The sequence below is a fragment of the Triturus cristatus genome, chromosome 1_1, assembly GCF_964204655.1.
Source record: "Triturus cristatus chromosome 1_1, aTriCri1.1, whole genome shotgun sequence".
Lineage (NCBI taxonomy): Eukaryota > Metazoa > Chordata > Amphibia > Caudata > Salamandridae > Triturus > Triturus cristatus.
Window position 1 is genome coordinate 22605482 of NC_140579.1, and position 18379 is coordinate 22623860.

General features: G+C 51.5%; 1 protein-coding gene across 1 annotated transcript in view; it reads right to left on the reverse strand.

The window, feature by feature from the left end:
- The window catches only part of LOC146869187 (DNA topoisomerase 2-alpha-like), a 139905-nt gene that overhangs the window by 51282 nt on the left and 70244 nt on the right, over positions 1 to 18379 (reverse strand). Inside the window, exon 26 of the mRNA XM_085642789.1 lies at positions 18114 to 18260. Coding sequence (XP_085498915.1) covers positions 18114 to 18260 — 147 coding nt within the window. The remainder of the gene's footprint in view (positions 1 to 18113; positions 18261 to 18379) is intronic.

Sequence of the window (18379 nt, forward strand, 5' to 3'; positions counted from 1 at the left end):
CTGGTAATGGTTGTTGCCTACCAGAAACCTCAGGAATTTGCGATGCTTCGGTGCGATCGGCACATGAAAGTAAGCGTCCTGCAGATCTATGGCGCACAGCCAGTCTCCTCGATGCAACTGAGGGTAAATCTGATGCAGGGACAACATACGGAACTTTTCTCGGCGGATCCACCTGTTTGCTTGACGCAGATCCAGAATAGGCCTGAACTCGTTCTTGTCTTTTTTTCTTACGAGAAAGAACCGTGAGTAGAGACCTTTTCCTTTTTGCCTCAAAGGAACAGCTTCTATCGCCTTCTTTTTTAATAGAACGTCCGCCTCCCGCTGGAGCTCCCGCACCATGTAAAGGGAGCGCACTGGTGGAATCTGTGGAGGCGAACTGGTGAAACGAAGACAGTAGCCATTGCAAACAATATTCAGCACCCACTTGTCCTGTGTTATTGTCCTCCACTCTGCCAGGTAGTGTTGAATACTTCCCCCCACCGGAGCGGGTAACGGATGAGGGGGAAGTAACTTTTCAGGGCTTCGACCCGGACGGGCCTTTGTTCCCCGCCGAGGACTGATGCTGGCCTCTGCCCCTCTGGCGCTTCTGAAAGGGCTGCCTCTGGTACTGCTGCTGTTGCTGGGGCTGTTGCTGGGGGCCCGACTGACGCCCTTGGCCCCTCTGCTTGGTGTAGCGCCTGCCCGAGGAACGGAAGGACCTCCTCTGCTCCTTAGGCCGCTCCAGCCCCACCGCCTTCAGCGTCTCCGCCTCAGCCTTCATGCGGGCCATCTCGTCATCCGCATGCGACCCGAATAACGTCGTGCCAGAGAATGGTAGATTGGCGATCTTCTGCTGCGCTTCCGGCTTGAGCGGAGTCAGCCGCAGCCAGGAATGCCTCCTCATATGTATGCCGTGGCAGTACCCATGGGCCGCCAACAACGACACGTCCCCCGCCGCACTGATGATCTGATTAGAGACCATCATGCCCTCGTTCAGCACCTCTTGAAAATCCTCCCTCTTGTCTCTGGGCAGGGAGGCCGCGAACTGTTGCAGGGAGTCCCAAAGAGACCTGTCATAGCGCCCCAACAGAGCGGAGGCGCTAGCGGCCTTCATTGTAGTAGCCGACGTGGAGCACATCCTCCTCCCCAAGGAGTCCATTTTGCGACTCTCCTTATCCGGGGGGGCCGTGGAGGAAGGCGTCGTAGAGTGTTGCTTACGAGCCGCCGCCACGATAACAGAATCCGGTGGGGGGTCCACTCTGAGGAATGCCGGATCCGAGTCAGGGGCCCTGTACTTCTTTGACAGTCTCGAGGGCGCCGGCTTCACCACAGCCGGCGTTAAGAACACCTCCATCGCAGGTTCCTCCAGTCCTGGGACCAGCGGGAGGAGGGGGCGCGACAGATGTACTTTATGCAAAGTCTCAAAAATCACAGACGTAGTGGGAATAGGGGTAGTCACTGATATCCCCAACTTCGCAGCCCCTCTCAGCAACACCTCCTGGAACGTGGCAATGTCATCCACTGGAGAGACGCGGGACGGAGGCGTCTCTGACAGCGAGGGCGAATACTTGCCAGCCCCCGGAGAGTACGTGCCCCTCGACCCTCTGGAACGGGACCGATACCTCCGTCGACCATGTCCAGAGCGAGTGGAGGATCTGCGCCTACTCCGTGATCGCCTGCGAGGGCGAGAGCGAGATCTCTGCCGGTGAGGGACCCTCGGGGGAGGAGGCGGTGGCTGCGGTGGTGAGGCAGGCAGCTGAGGCACGGGCAGAGGCAGCGGAGGAGGTGGAGGAGGAGGAAGAGGAGGCGGAGGAAGAGGAGGAGGCTGAGGAGGAGGAGGCAGTGCAGGCGCCGGTGGAGGCGCCGGTGGAAGGTCGGGCACCGGAGGCAAAGGAGGCCGCTGGGTACGCAGCGGGGTCAGATGGTCTGAAGCCCCATCACTTCTAGCCGGAGAGCCCCCATCATCATTGTCCGGGCTCGCGGCCACTCTCCTCTTCTTGGCGGGCCTGTCCCGCGGGGAAGCCACCGAAGGCGAACGTCCGCGCCTTCCCGATCCTCGACTGGAGATCGTAATCACCGAGGACGTATTCCCCGATGTCTGGGACGTCGAACTGTACCTTGACCTCGAACGGCGTCTCTTCGCCCTCGACGACGAGTGCCGCCCCGCAGTCGATCGTCCTCTCGACGTCGAACCAAGTCTCCTCGACGTCGACCCATGCCTCCTCGGAGTCGAGCCCCGCCTTGATCGCCGTCGCCGGGGTGTCTGCCTCGACGTCGACTGTCTCCTCGACGCCGACTTCTGGCGTCTCGACGTCGACCGCCGGTGCCTCGGCGTCGACTGCTGCGATCTTGACGTCGATCGTTGGTATCTCGACGTCGATCGTTCATCTCGACGTCGATCGTTGGTATCTCGACGTCGATCGTTGATGTCTCGACGTCGATCGGCGGTGTCTTGACGTCGACCTGCGTCTCGGCGTCGACCGCCTCCGCCTCGACGGCGGGCGCCGGGATCTCGGCGTCGACTCAGTCAGCGTCGAGCCGTGGGTAGACGGCGGCGAGTGCAGTCCATGGGGCTCGGTACGACGTCGATGTGTTGTCGACGTCGACCGTGACACCTGCGACGGCGACCCGGTCCCGGGTCTCGCCGGCCCCTCCCTCGACGTCGAACGCCGAGGCTGCCGCGACCCAGAGCCCTGGATCGACGGCGAACATACCGGTGCCTTCTCTCTCGCCGTCGACGTCGTCGCCTTCGACGTCGAACGCGACCTACCAGCCGGTAGGTGTCGTTTCTGCTCCTTTTTCTGCCCGGAGGTCCCTCCAGGGGCTGAAGCATGGGCGGAGGAGGGGGAATGGGACCCTCCATGCCCTGAAGTCTCACCGGTCCTCTGCTTCTCCTGTCCCTGAAGGCGAGTCTTCTCCCGGTCCCTCAGGGTCCTTTTCGAAAAGGTGCTGCAGATGTCACAGGCAGCTGGGACATGTGAGGGCGACAAGCAGAGGATACACACCTCATGTGGGTCCGTCTTAGCCTTCTTTCTCCCACACTCAGGGCATTTATCGAATAAAGCCATGCTGAGAGTGGGCCAAAACTGCTCCAGATTGCAGGCAGTAGTAGACAAAGGCTTTAGACGTCGAATGAAACCACTTGTAATCCAAAAAATCCGATTTTAATCAATTAAACCACCCAAAAGGGTAGAGCTCAAGCTCCAGGGTCCTGCTAGCAGGAGCCGGAAAAAAGAACTGAAAGTAACTTGTGTTGGCTGTGCATCCTGGGATACCGGGGGTCTCTGGAGAGTTTCTTAAAGGCACGGTATCCCTTTAGCAGACACATAATGACAGCCTATAGGGCTTGTCTGTCCACCCCTTCCTCTCTATTGTTTAAAGGGATTTTGGTGAAGGGAGTGTGTGATAATAAAGGAACATGTCAAATGTGAATAAAAATGACATTTCAACTTTATTTTGGCTTTTGTGTTCACTTCAGAGGAAGTGCTGGCCAGTGCAGCCTTGTGGTGATTAGGCTGTATTATTTTGTCTGTCTCTTAAGTGTCTTTGCAGGTTTGCAAATGCGGGACAGCTTAAGAGATATTTTTGATTGCTCCGGGGTCCCCGCACATGGGCGGGGATTATTCATAGATTATGACTATACACAGAGATCCCCTACTACAGAACTTAAATTCTTTTGCTAATACACATTGGTGGTTATCACAGTCTGGAGTTGGTTTCAATTCCGACTTACTTTATAGACCATGTTAACTAGAAAGGTTTCCATCTGTGAAAATACTCACCTGCTTTTAGGAGAGATCCCAGTGCTGGATCTTGGTGCTCAGCACTGACCCTGAAAAATATTCACAACCGTACTTACCAGTAACCTAATTTTCTTCCATAGGAAACCATTGACTGTTTTTCTGTGAAATTTCTTCTAAGTGTCGATTTTTGCTAACTTTAAATATTCTTTAAAAATCGTGCTAACTGTGAAAACGCAATTACGTACCTGTTTTATATGGAGATCCCAGTACTGAGTCTAGGAGCCCAGTACTGGATTACAAGAGTAACGAGAACCTACTTTACCTGCAACTTGAAAGGACTGTTCTTCTATGAAATTTCTTCCAAGTGTCAACTTTTAAAATAACTAAATATTTCCTAAAAATCACAACAGTAACTAAGTCGACTTTTATCACTTGTTTCTAAGAACTGTCCGAGGACTGAATCTAGTATCCAGTCCTGGAGTTACAAAAGTAATCCTGAATGTAATCTATTGCAAATAACTTAAAATTTCCATTGAGCTAAATGCATTATTGTGTTTGAAATTGTGCTGCCTATTGCAACAACCTGTAACCAGTATTTACAAAGTAAATTGCATATTGCAAAAGTATTTACCTAAAGCATCTTTCTGAGAAAGTATATTTTAATACCTATTGTTGGTTCTAAAATAAAAGACATATTTGTTATATAAACCATTGGCCTAGAGTTCAGTTCTTGAGTGTGTGAGACCATTTGCTGACTGAGTGTGTACAACAAATGCTTTACACGGTCCTCTGATACTGCTTTACTGCTCGACCAAGCTACCACTTTAGAGAGTAAGGTTAGATCTAACTTTAGCCTCTGCCAAACCTCTGGGGACTGTGGACTCTGTACACACACTACCTATTTGGGAACAGTATATACAGAACCACTTTCTCACATCCGCCTCTCCCATGTGGCCACCCCATACCAGGAGGGACGCATCAGTCACCACAGTGTGATCTGGCTGGGGAAGGGAGAGGGATCTGCCGCCGACCCAATGCTGATTCGTGAGCCACCACTGCAATTGTTGTGCAGTGCCCTCCGAGACTTGGACGTAGTCTGACAGGTTCCCCTGATGCTGCGCCCACTGGAACTTCAGGTCCCATCTGCAGAGCCTGCATATGCCATCTGGCATGGTTGGTGAGCAGGATGCAGGAGGCCAGGAGGCCATGAGGCCCAGCAGCCTCAAGGTCATCCTGACCGAAACCCAGGACAAGGGCTGAAAGATCGGAATTATAGCCTGAATGTCCCGGACTCGCTGTTCGGGAGGATAAACCCGAAACTGCGCAGTGTCCAGAACCGCTCTGATGAAGAGGAGCTTCTTAGAGGGAATCAGGTGCGACTTTGGTACATTGATGGAGAACCCCAGCAAATGCAGGAGGTCGGCCGTAGTCTGGAGGTGGGAGAGGACTGTTTGTGGCAAGCCCGCCTTCAAAAACCAGTCAGTCATCGAGATAGGGGAAGACTGAACCCCCTGATCTGTGCAGATGAGCTGCGACCACCGCCATCACTTTGGTGAACACCTGAGGGGCGCTGGTAAGGCCAAAGGGGAGCACAGTGAACTGACAATGCTCCTGCCCTACCGTGAATCGCAGGCAATGCCGGTGGGCCGGCTGGACGGGGATATGAAAATACACGTCCTGCAGGTCTAACGCTACCATCCAGTCTTGCACTTTTGCTTGACTTTCTGAAGGTCTCAGATGGGACGCAGGCCTTTGTCCATCTTTGGAACCAAGAAGCAGTGGGAGTAACAACCACAAACTACTTCCGGCATCGGAACGCGCTCGATGGCCTCCTTGGCCAAGAGGGCTGTAACTTCCTGCTGGAGAAGTGCCAAGTGATCCCCCGACACGCGGTGATACTGAGGTGGCATGGCGGGGGGGGGGGGGAAGGGGAGGAGTGCTCATCTCAAAGGGGAGGGAGTAACCCCTTCAGACAATTTGCAGAACCCACCTGTCCGATGTGATGGTGCGCCAGTGGTGGAGGTGATGGCGAATCCTGCCACCCACTGGCGTCTGGTGGGCCTGAAACACCGGACTAGGAAGGTTTGGAGGCAGGGGCAGGAGGGAAGGTGGTGGACTGACCTGCACGCTGGCCCCGAGACCCTCATCTATGGGTCCCACGTCTGCAGCTGCGCTGAGACTGTTGCTGCGCAGGCCTGTGGCTCTGAAACGAACGTGCTTGGGCGTCCCTTCCTTGACCACGAAAGGAGCGAAAAGTAGAAGCTAAAGGAGTGCGTGTGGCCGAAAGGCCTAAAGACTTGGCTGTATCCCGCAAGTCCTTAAAACGCTCCAACGCTCAATCCGCCTTATCGCCAAACAGGGGAGTGCCATCAAAGGGCATGTCTATCAAGGTGTTCAGGACATCCCCTGAAAAGGCAGTTCTCTACCAGGCATAGCACCTCTGTTGTGGAAATCACTCTGTCCAGCAAGTCAGCCGTGTCAAGGCCACAACAGATCGTGAACTTGGCTGCGTCTCTCCCCTCAGCAATAGCCTGGGAAGAGTTACTGTCCGAGCCTCCACCGGACACTGAGGTAGTACTTGCGCAACCGTATCCCACACAGAGTGGGAATAACGGCCCAAGAGACATGCAGTGTTCGCAGGCCGCAGTCCTGAACTGGCGATGAAAAAATCTTCCCAAACTGCTCCAGTTTCTTGGATTCCCTGTCCGGTGGTGCGGAAGGGAAAGCGCTCGGAGACGCAGAGGCCTGGACAACCAAGCTCTCAGGGGTAGGGTGTTCAGAGAGGAAAACGGGGTCGCTCAGGGCTGGGCGATGGCATCAGGCCACGTTCTTATCCACAAGAGCCCCTGTGTTGGGCTTGGACCAGGCGCCCAAAAGAACGTCTGAGAGTGCATCATTAAAGGGCAGCAGTGGCTCCATAGAAGACTACGCCGGCCAAAGCACTTTTGTGAGGAGGTTAGTCCTGACTGCCATGGTAGGAAGCTCGAGGTGGATAGCCTAGGCCGCCATATGCAACACCATGGAGTATCAAATCACTTTATTCGATTAATAAAATCAATCATAAAAGTTACAAAAATACATCACAGATTAATTTTCTAAAAGACCAGAAAATTCATATCAGCAGTTGGTCAGTTTTCTTGTTCTCATAGACGTACATAAAAAAGAGGCGAAGCTAGAACAGATTAAGGCAAAATAATACGTAAATCCAAATAGCAGTACAATTAAAGCCCATCCAAATCAAGTGAGCTCAAATGAACGATGCTCACAACGGCTTATTTAACTATTTTCCTTTGACAAGCTTTTGCCTTATCCTCCATGCATGTCCTAAAAACTTTGCTATACCACAAGTAACACTTGGAATTAGCGTCTCATAGGTTAAAATGCGTAAAGCCACCCTATGGGATGAACAGCCCAAATTAATACAAACTGGTTTTAGCCACCTAGACCTCACTTGGCTGTATGCCCTACAAGCAAAGATAAAATGTGCTGTAGATTCCGTAGGGCAAACACAACCCGGGCAGCCCTCGTTATTTCCCATCTGGTCGCTCCAACCATTCTGGAAGTCTCGGAGAAGGAGTGTGCCGTACCTGAATTTAAGGTAGAGGACTCTGTCCCCCGGGGACTTGATGAGGTCAAGGAAGGGTTCCAGTCTTGGGGTATGCTTGACATCCAGAAATCTCTCTGACAGAATACCATTTTGATTTTTGTTGGTCATGGCAGAAATCCAGTCCCAGTAAAGCCTTTTCACTAGAGGTTTGGGCGGGGGCATCTGACTCTCCCAAGCCTGGTCCAAACCAATTGCAACCACTAATTTCTTCAGGTTGGACACCCAACCGACCTTATGACCTGCACCCAATCTTATCAGTTCATTTAGGCCGGAGGCGTAGTGGCTTAGGTCGGGAGACCTCCTGAGCCGGGTCCAATACAGCAGGGGACGCAGCCTCGCCACTTCATTTATTGGGTGTCCCCCAAGGTCGTAACGGAGCGGGACTAGGGGGATAGATGAAGGGAGCGAAACTAAGTCGCGAAAAAATTTATTCTCAGATCTTACTAACTCAGAGAGATTGTCAAACCCCCAGAGTTCCGCCCCGTATAGGCACCCAGGCAGAGCCTTGCCCTCATATACTTTGATAGCTGGGACTACAGGCCGGCTATAAGAGTCTCTGGTGCCTCGCTATAGCCCCTGAAATCCGTTTATGGTTCTGGACCATTTTGGTCAAATGGCGGGACCATTTCATTTTATTGTTCATCCTTACCCCAAGATAATCAAAGGCCTCAACTAACTCCAATGGGCTACCATTCAACTTAAATTTATTCCTGAAACTTTTAGATGGTGCCAAAGCCATTAACTTGGTTTTAGATATGTTAATAACCAGGCCTCTGGCTACACAGAACGAGGTGAAGCGATCGAGGAGTTTCTGCAGGCCCATAGGGCTCTTGGAGACCAGGAGGGTGTCGTCCGCAAATAATAGAGTTGGTGTTTTCCCCGCACAGGGTTGGGGCATAGGTAGAGTCCTCGCTCAAATGGTCCGCCACCCCATTTATATAGAGAGAGAAGAAGGTCGGCGCCAAGACACAACCCTGGCGTACTCCTCTCTGGACAACTATTTTCTCAGTAAGCTGGCCCTGGCCCCCCCACCTTACTCTGGCAAAGTTATCTTCATGCAGACGCTTGACAAGATACAAAATCAGGGGAGGGATTCCTAGGTCAAGCAAAACTTGCCAGAGCTTGGAACGGGGGACCAGATCGAAGCCTGTTTTTAGGTCTATAAAAGCCAAATACAGGCTACCCTTCTCGATGGTTACAGTTTTCCAATGGATCAGGCAGAGTCTAAATACCTGATCCATCGTACCAACACCACATCTAAATCCAGCCTGGAAGTGGGACAAGACACCCTCCTCATCCATCCATCCCTTCATCCGTGTTAAGAGGACCCTGCCAACCACTTTTTGGATGACATCGATTAAACTAATCGGTCTGTAATTGGCAGGATCCTCTCTATCCCCCTTGTAGATGGTCACCACCTCAGCCCCTTTCCAGGATTCAGGTACAGGGTGGCCGTTTGCTATGAGGTTTAGGGATCTACAGATAAATTGAGCCCAGATATTTTTTTCATGAATCATAAGGTCACCCGGAAGGCCGTCGGGACCAGCTGCTTTACCGGGCGCAATCGAAGCAATAGCTGTAAGAACCTCATTGAGCCCAAAATGCTCATTCTCAGGTGGGGGTACAGGAGGCTCTAATAACGGGATTAGCCCTTCATCACCCATATATAACTTCTGGAAATGATCGCACCAATCTCGCCCCGAGATATGGTTTGGTAATGGGTCAGCCCCCTCCTTGTGCCAACATTAATAAGATCCCAGAATAGTGTGGCATCCTTCAGCTGGGCGGCAGATTTAAGTTCTTGCCAGTGAGTTTCTTCCCAAGCTCGTTTGGCTAAGGCAATAGACCTATAGTATATTTTTCTTGCAGACAGGATGTTAGTCTGAACCTTAGATTTTAGAGCTTTCGAGAGGTCCTGCCTCCTTATCCTACACTCATTGGAGTACCACGGGTTTTCACCCTTAGGAGGGGGACGCTTACAGCCCCGGTACGCTTTGGCCTGGAAAAACTCGCTCACGTTGTCCACAGTTGAAAGATATATTTCCTTGAGCTTTGAGGAGTGCACAGGAGAGGGGGGAATGTCAGGGACATCATTAAGTAATAAGATGTTGTCATTAATGATCTTCCTGATGCCCTCCAATGACAGTTCACATTCGGCAACCTTGGGCCATTTAAGGCGCCGATTACAGTTGGAGGGGACAATTTCCCTCAACCGAATGCTCTTGGTGCTAACAAGCTCGGTAGAAATAAGGACGGGATTACACAGGAAATGCATGGACAAAGGATTGTGATCACTTTCGCATCTTTGGACCACTTCCATATCAATAAAGTCGGCCCAGGATCCGACGTCCAGCAGTATATAGTCAATGCGCGAGGGCACCCTGGTTCTAGTGAAGGTAGGGGCTCCCATTAGATCAGATTTGGATCTGCCATTGGTCGCCCTCAAATTATGCTCTAGAGTCAGAGCGTTGATTTGTATGGCTCTTGGAGACCATTTCTTTATTGGGGGGAGACTAAGGCAGGGGATTTCCCACTTAGCATCTAGATCCCTGGTGCCCTGGATGTCCTCATTGCAGAGTGGCTCAAAGGTGCAATTTAGATCTCCTGCGACAATTATGCCTGCTGTGGAGGTAATGGCCGTAAGCTCTGTATCCAAAGTTGATATAATGGGGCTTACTTGGCCACCCGGGGTCCCTCTGGCATATACGTTAAAGATTTCCAGGCCATCTTTACAGTCTTGCCCGGCAATGGAAATGTGGAGAATATCCTGGGAAGAAGTTGCAAGTTTTCTAACAGACCAATTTTTGCCAGACCCGCAATATTCCAGGATAAAAGGTGGAGTGATCTTGAACAGTTAAGGGGGGTATCTTTATTTACATCCACCACCCCATATGGGGGAGTGGCTTCTCTTAATGGTTGTGGCAGGGCCAAGCTATCAATGCTAACCCCACCCGAGTCCATAGAGAGAATGATCTAGAGTAGTATTATCCACTTGGTGATGGCATTCCGGGACAGGAGAAGGGTTATCTGGGCAGCTATAAATCAGTCAATCAACCTGTCTGAGTCCTGAATCGTCGGACTCACGCAGGTATGACCAAGAAGGGGCAGAGCGGATCTGGATCGAGGAAGACTCCGGCGGAGATGTCCTAAGTTCCAGCAATAATAGATTTTCTGCTAGAAAGGGGTCGCTGAGTTCGATCTCAAGACAGTCCGCCTGTGCATCTGCCCTGGTAATCCTATTTACTCTAGACAGATCGTCTCTGATAATGGATCTACACCCCCTTACATAGCGCAACCAATGAATGGCTTTGTTGAATAATGAATCCCTACATTCATAACCCCCTTGGCTGGCTAGTTTAGGAACGTTGGTCATGTACACCTTGGCCCTATTAAATGGATGGTGCGGTCGAGGGCCAAGGGTGGTTCTAAAGGGGGGTGGTACGATGGAAGCTCGGGGCAGGGAGAATATGGTATGGTTGTGATCCATTGGCATAGGTCTAGTGTCAGGTACCACGTTCCGAGCCGAGCCTCTCGTGATGTCTGCGTAAGATCTAGCCTTATCATTAATGACCATCTTCTTAGCAAGCCCCCTGATCCTATGATCTTGGGATGGGGTTAAACAAGTATTTAGAGTGTGTTTTGTGAGCCCCTGTGTGTCCCTCCCAATGGGGGCAGTGGCCTCCCGTGGTGGAAATGCAGGGGAGGTCATGGTTGGGGAGGCTTGACCCTGGGCTAGGCTATCCAGCCTCTCGGTCAGTAGTGCCACCATATCCTCCAACTTCCTTATCCTAGCCAACAGATCCAACTCAGAGTATCCAGCCTCTGGGCCGGTGGCTGGCCTTTCACTTAAAAGTTGATGCCGTACTATCCTCTGGGACCAATATAGTAGTAATGCTGGTATGTAGGTCAAGAGGAGAGAATCTGTTTGAGCATAAAATAGGAAGGGGAGTTATCTGGGCTGGTTGCCGCACCAACCCTGGTTCTGATGGTGGGGGTGGAGAACTGGGCGAAACAACGTCCACAGGATGGTCATGTGTTACCGATAAAGGAACTAGCGTGGACTCGTTACTGCTAAGCTGGTTGGTAAACATTGTGGGGATGGTTTTTCTGCGTGATTTATTGCACGTTTTACCACCCCTCTGTTCCACGTTTTCTATGTCTTTTTGGATGTCATTACCAAGTGCTTCCTCGCAGTCATTAACAATTCCCTCGATTCTCTCCAAAACACAGTTGAGACCAGCGTGCAAACTCTTTTTTGCTTTTTTCCCTTTTTTAATGCCGACGGCACCACCTCCCTCCATAGCTTTCCTCTTCCCCATAATAATCCCCCACAAGAATATTACAAACTGGTAAGATACAAGATAGATATCTTATAAATCCAAAAAATGCTAAATTTTAAAAGCATAAAACCAAGTAATCACAAGATAAAAACAGATAGCGCTCAAGACAATATATGAGTGTAGCAACAAAAGACTCAAGCCCATATGCAAACCAATTGTGATGGGGCAATTACCATAGATTACATCAAGTAGGCCCATCCACAGTCCAAGTCCAAAGCACTAAGAATAATAACAACACGAACCGACCAGAGTACCTGTATCCAAGCACGTACACGAGAACCGATGTTAGAGGGGGGGCCCAGCCCAGCCTCAGACGGCCCGCCCTTTGCCCGGGCTTAGCCCGGCAAACGCCCGCGCGCGGCGGAGAGCGCGATGTGCTAGTGAAGGTGCAGGGGTCAAGGGGGCGGGGCCTCCGCTGCTCGCACTCCCGCTGCTGTTCCTGGCGTCTCCCGGGCAAAGCTGGTACTCGTTACTGCCAGGTATGTGGCCCCCAATGCGAAGCGTCTCCCGCGAAGCGGGAGGCGCGAGGTCCAAATGAAGGTGCAGGGGTCAAGGGGGCAGGGCCTCCGCTGCTCGCACTCCCGCTGCTGTTCCTGGCGTCTCCCGGGCAAAGCTGGTACTCGTTACTGCCAGGTATGTGGCCCCCAATGCGAAGCGAAGGTCGTAGTCTTTATTTCTCTTTTATGGCGCGCTCCCTTCAAAATACGGAAAATCCAGAAAAGTCGTCCTCTGCGTGTTTCCGCAGCCCCCGGGAGTCTGGACTCGCGCCTGGAGGGGGGAGGTATTGATATGGACACCATGGAGTAGGAACCATCCTCCTCCGTAGCCACGGTAGAAGGAGAGCCAGAGCTAGGTTCAGGAGTATAATCCTGGTCACCTGCATCCCCCAGATCCTCATCCCAGTCGGGGTCTAACTTGCATTGTGATGCAAGAGGGTCCTCAGACCCCTCCCAGCCCTCCCCATCGTCCACAGCCTCCCGAACAGGTGGAACATAAGGAGGTGGTTGAAGAAAGGGATAGAAATTCCCAAACGGCGTCTGAATATGCGTTGGTCGACACCCTTCCGGCACAGTCTCCATGTCAGGGAGGCGGCCAGGGACGGCGGCTGCCAACGCCACGGCAGACGCCTGTGGCGGCACCGTCGGTGGAGGTCGTACTGGGCCAACCGACATGGACGGGGATCCATGCGTGGATCCATCGGGGTCTCTCGGCGTAGAGACCGAAGTCATCGACTACGTCGGGGCCGGCCGGTCGGTACAAAGACACGTGCCATGGCTGACAGGAACTCCTGCAGCTGGGCTGGAGTCGCCGATGGACCCGGAAAGGGCAAGTAGGCCATCGCCAACTGAGCCGCAGGATCAGTGCTACCTGCACCCTCAGCCGTGTGACCGGCTAGGGGAAGGTGAAGAGCGACGGAGTGTGTTAGACCTGGCACCATTGGCATGAGTCTCCCTTCCATTTTTCGCTGTGTCTCCTCTGTTTTTGCTGGTAATAGAGGCTCTGGGAGCTGTGCCACTGCCATTTAGTGCCACAACGCGAATGCTCCCTGTGTAAAGATGACATGTGAATTGGTATATCCATGATTGACTTATTTGGTTTACCTGTTAGTCCCTAGTAGTGTGGCCTGTGTGCGCCCAAGGCTGGTAAACCAAATGCTGCTGGTGGGCCTGCAGCGCTGGTTTGCGCCACCCACAGAAGCAGCTTGTAAAGTTTGTCTCAGACCTGCCACTGCAGTGTCTGTGCAGTCCAGAACTGCCATCTTGGCTGTGAAGTGCACCCACTTCCCAGCCCCTGAACCTTCCCTTGGCATCATGTAAGCCACCCCTCTGGTAGGGTGCATTGTATGTGTAAGGTAGGACATGCTCTGATGTGTGTAGCATGTCCTGGTAGTGAATTACACCCAATTTCGTTTTTCATTACTGTAAGGCTACCTGTTCTCCATAGGCCAGAATGGGAGGTTTGGCTATTACATTCTATAGTCCTAACTGACCCACAGAACATGGTAGAAAAACGAATTTAGTATGCCTGAGCTCAGAATATTAAAATACATCTTTTAGTGAAGTTTATTTTTATATTCTGTGTTTGAAAATACCACTTTTAGAAAGTAGGTATTTTCTTGCCTAAGCCTTCCAGTGTGCTCTGCTGTTGTGTATTGGCTGTCTGGTTTTGGAGGGACAGGGCAGGCTGAGTCAGGCCTGGGTTGAATAGATCTGCATTGGAGTATGGGGAGGGGTAGCTCCTGGACCTGAATAGGGCTGTGCCTGGCAAGGTGAATGCTGGCTCCACCTCCCACTGTGCGTCTGAGAGCAGACCCCCTACTTCTGAAAGGAAGGATGCAGCTTGGTAAACAAAGTGCTCCAGGGCTGGGCAGAACTGGTTCTGGCTGGGTTCAGTGACATGTGACTCTTTAGAACAAAGACTTGGGATATAAATATCTGTGCCCAAACCTCTACAATTTGTATTGCTCCTGGACAACAAGAAGAACCTCTGTCCGTGTAACTGAAGGAATCTGCAGGAGAAGGACTGTCCTTGTGCTTGTGTGCTGTTTCTTGGACTGGCCTGCAGTGGTTACTACTGGACTTGGAAGAAGAGGAAAAGGACTTTGAAGGAACGTATTTTTGCTACAGCAATCACCAAAGGGCTAGAAGAGAGCTAGCCTCCTGCAGGAGTCTCAGGCACATCAGACTCCACCACCAGCCTCCTGTTTCCTCCCAGCGAGGATTTCTATCTGCAGGTGACGCCTCTGAGTTCCAGGGCCTCTAGTTCTACTGTGGAGAAGAGTGCTAAAAATCGTCGCTAACGCCCGTTAGCGAGCCGCTGCAGCTGGAGAGCGCAAGAAAAATAGTCGCTCTGCTGCCACAGAGTGCTCGCTACCGGAGATCATCGCATCACCTGTCGGCGGGCCTGAAAACGCTCGCTAACCCGAAGATCGCATTATATGTTTGCGGGCCTCAAAACGCTCGCTAACCAAAGATAATCACATAGAGTTCATCGCTTCACGACATCGCAGAGCATTCGCCATTTTCATCACATCAGGATCGTCGCTCCCTCGCAACAAGATTGCACACGCAACAGGCTCGGCGCATCATCCTCCCTTCGCGGCAAGGATTTTATCGCATCGCTGACTTAGCGTGCAGAAGTTTGTCGCTTTGTCCTGCCCACAAACCAGCACATCATGCTCCCTTGCGGCAAGGATTCAACGCATCGCTGGTTAGCGCAAGGAAGATCATCGCTACAACTCCTTAGCGACATGTTTGTTGCTTTGCTACAGAATCCAAGTATCTTGTGAGTAAAAGGGTCGCAGAGACCACTGCCTTGAACTGAACTCCTCTTTGCACACCTTGAACTATTTTTGCAGCATTTCAAGAGTAACCCTATTTTCTAGTATTGTGGATTTTTACTGTGATTGGTCTTGTGTTAAGTCTATATATAAAGATACTTATTTTTTATAACTACTTGAGTGGTTTCCCTTTGTAGTGTTCTTTACTGTTACTGTGTATCGTCAAATGCTTCACACACTGCCTCTGAGATAAGCCTAGCTGATCGTGCTACGTTACCACAGAGTTGAGCAGGGGTTATCAAAGGGTGTAGTCTGCTTACTCTGACTTAGGAAGAAGGGTCCCTACTTGGACAGTGGCCAGCCATTGCCAACTAGAGACCCCCATTTCTAACAGCGCTTCTTCGACTTCTTGTGCTTCGCCTTACCTGACTCAGTGCGCAAAGACTTGGAATGGTGGTGATTGCTCCGCGGACGGTCCCTCGACCTCCAACGGGACCGGGAACGGCACGGAGCCGACTCCCGGGCCTCTAGCCACTTTCAAGACCACTCCTGCAAAGCTTTCGGAGCCATGGCCCGGCAGTGGGAGCACGACTGAGTCGTGGTCGCGCCCCAGGCAGTAGACACTCGCGGTGCGGATTAATCACAGACATCGTGTGGGGACAGGCCACGCAAGACTTGAAACTGGGCATCCCTATGCACCTGGAGTGCGAGTGTGTAAAAAAAAAAAAGTCCCAAAAAACTCAGTCAAAAAATGACAGGGGGTACCGCTCTCTCCGGATCTGCGCTTGCTGGCACGGAAAGAGAAAGAACTGACGTCAGCGCGTCGGCGCGGCTAAGTAGCTCCAGCGACGTCATTTCGGCAACTACGCCGCCAACGACGTACGCAGAGCTGTACGATGCCGCCTACCGACACACAGGAGTACTGCTGACGAAAACTTTCCAGATCCAGTCTGACGCCTGGGGATATTCAAGGTAAGGAATCTATCACTAACCTGTCTCTTTCAGATTGGCAGAATAAAACCATTTTCTTGCCCAAGGTGTCCATCCTCTTAGATTCCCTATCCTGTGGGGTGGTAGGGAATGCGCCAGGATTTATATACGTAGAGGCTTGGACCACCAAGGTCTCGAGGGTATAGTGTTGAGTGATAAAATTGGGGTCCCCAGGAGTGACAATGGCGGTAGGTCATTGTCCTGTCCACAGGAGTCCACGTGCAGGGCTTGGATCATGCCCAGAGCAGGACGTCCATTAAGGGCTTCATCAAATTTGATAAGTGGTTCTGAGGGGTAAACTCCCAGCGTAAGAATCTATGTCAAGCCGTAGTCTTAAATGCCACTGAGGGCAGGCTAAGATCTATGAGCTCTGGCGGCCTTCTCACCACTATAGGAAAAAGAGGCTCCCTTCCCCATAGTCATAGTAGGAGGAGAACCCATGCCAGTATCTGGGCTGGTGTCAAGTCCACTGGCGGCAACCAATTAATCACACCAGTCTATGTTGGGATCTAGGGGCTGGTATACTTCAAAGTCCAGTGGCCCCACCTAAACTTCCTAAAGTCCTAGCCTATGGAGATAGGGCTCAGGCTCCATCCTGGAGGGTATGGCTCCTGTAGTCCGCGTAGATGACCCTCCGTCTCTGTGCTGGAGGGAAGGATGGAGACAGCGCTGCCAAGAGCATTTACATTGAGACCGGCGTTAGTCCGGGCCAGGCTCTACTGTGCAGTCAGGCCGCGTATGACAATGCTCCCACCTCTTGTCGGATGACTTCAACGGACGCGTTGAAGTCAAAGACCTCTTCGTGGTACATAGCCACACGCCCAGACGACTGACTGCAGTGAAGATCGATGGCCTGCAGCTAATCCCGGGACCTTCCTCTTAACCAGGATCAAGACAGTCGCAGTGTTTCATGTCAAGCGGCAGGAGCTTGACGTACCATTCCTTCAAGGCCTTGGGGTCCTTGATGCAGCTTTTCTATGCAGGTCTTTGCGTTGTGGTCGCACTCAAGGCATCAGAGACAAAGACATCGGTCAGTAACTGGCACCGCAGGGCTTGAACCCAGTTTTCCTAGTTGGCATCCCTGCCACACCCGCAGAAGGAAATCTAAAAAAAGCGGACAAAAAGTCAAAAAAGATCAGAAAAAATGTCTGGGGTAGCTCGCTCCAGATCTGCACAAACTGGTGTGGAAAGGACGGTAAATGTAAATGTGCACGCACTGCCACCCCCAACAGGGGTATCCTGGCGCTTTTACTCATACCGCTGTAGAACCCTTCCTGGCCTTTCCCTGTGAAATGTCCACTCCTGGGCACCCCCATGGTGAAGCCAGGCATCCCAGCGCTGCTGGGGCCGTTGTGGAGATTAAGCAAGCTATTGCCCAGAGTTGCAGCATGGGGCCCATGATTAGAATAGGCACCGAGGAGAATTATCAGGTCCGAGGAAAGGCGGGGGATTGAACTCTGGTCCCGGGCCAGAACTCTGCATCAGGGTCTGCCGCTCTAACCATTGAGCCACAATTCTCCACCGGTATCTATATAGGCACTGCGCATGTCACTTCCAGCGCGGATGATGCCATGCACAGCCAGATTATACCACCTGCTGAAGCACCGGGGTACTGCTCACAAAAAAAAATTGCTATCCAGTCCGACGCCTGGGCTCAATTCTAAGGTAAGGAATAAGCAGTTAGAAGTCTGTTGGATTGGATGTTTGTTACAGGTTTGCAGGCAAGGATTGGTCAAGGAGCACGTTGAATATTACACTGAATTCTACCATCCATCACACAAGTTATTTTGGTGGACAGAAGATCAGTTGAGGATGGCAGTGGGTACAAGAATGGAAGCTAGAGTTAAAGAACAAGCATGCATGTTATGTCAAACTCAATTACACTGAACCCCTATGTTTATTTTTTTTGTTTTATATAGTGCAAAGTAGACCCGATGCCATCAGGTATCAGAGCGCTTTACATGAGCACCAGTTTCTTTACAGACGGACACGTTCATTTTTGTTAGGCAGTGAGAGATTAAGCGATTTGCCCAGAATCACTGGATGTTGAGCGTCGGTGCAGTGACTCAAACCCAGTTTCCCAGCTTCGAGGTCGACCGCTCTAGCCACAAGGCTACATCCTCTTTAAATTGGGATAGCTTGTTGACACAGAACAGACTACAACTACAGCTCACCTTTGTGTCCCTCTGTTTGCAGAGCTCATCTTTCTTCTCCTTGGTCAGGTACCACATCGGCATGTTCAGCAGGTAATTGAAATCTGGCCCAGAAGTGGGGGCTGCATTTTCCACTTCTTCCTCCTCAATCATTTCACCAGCCTCTTCCTGTAGGCAAGTGCAATACAATGTTTATTGCACCATTTTCAGCTGATTAGAGCGACTGATGCATATTAGAGAGAGACTTGAAAAGGTGTCTAGGCAAGAAATAATTCACATGATCAAAC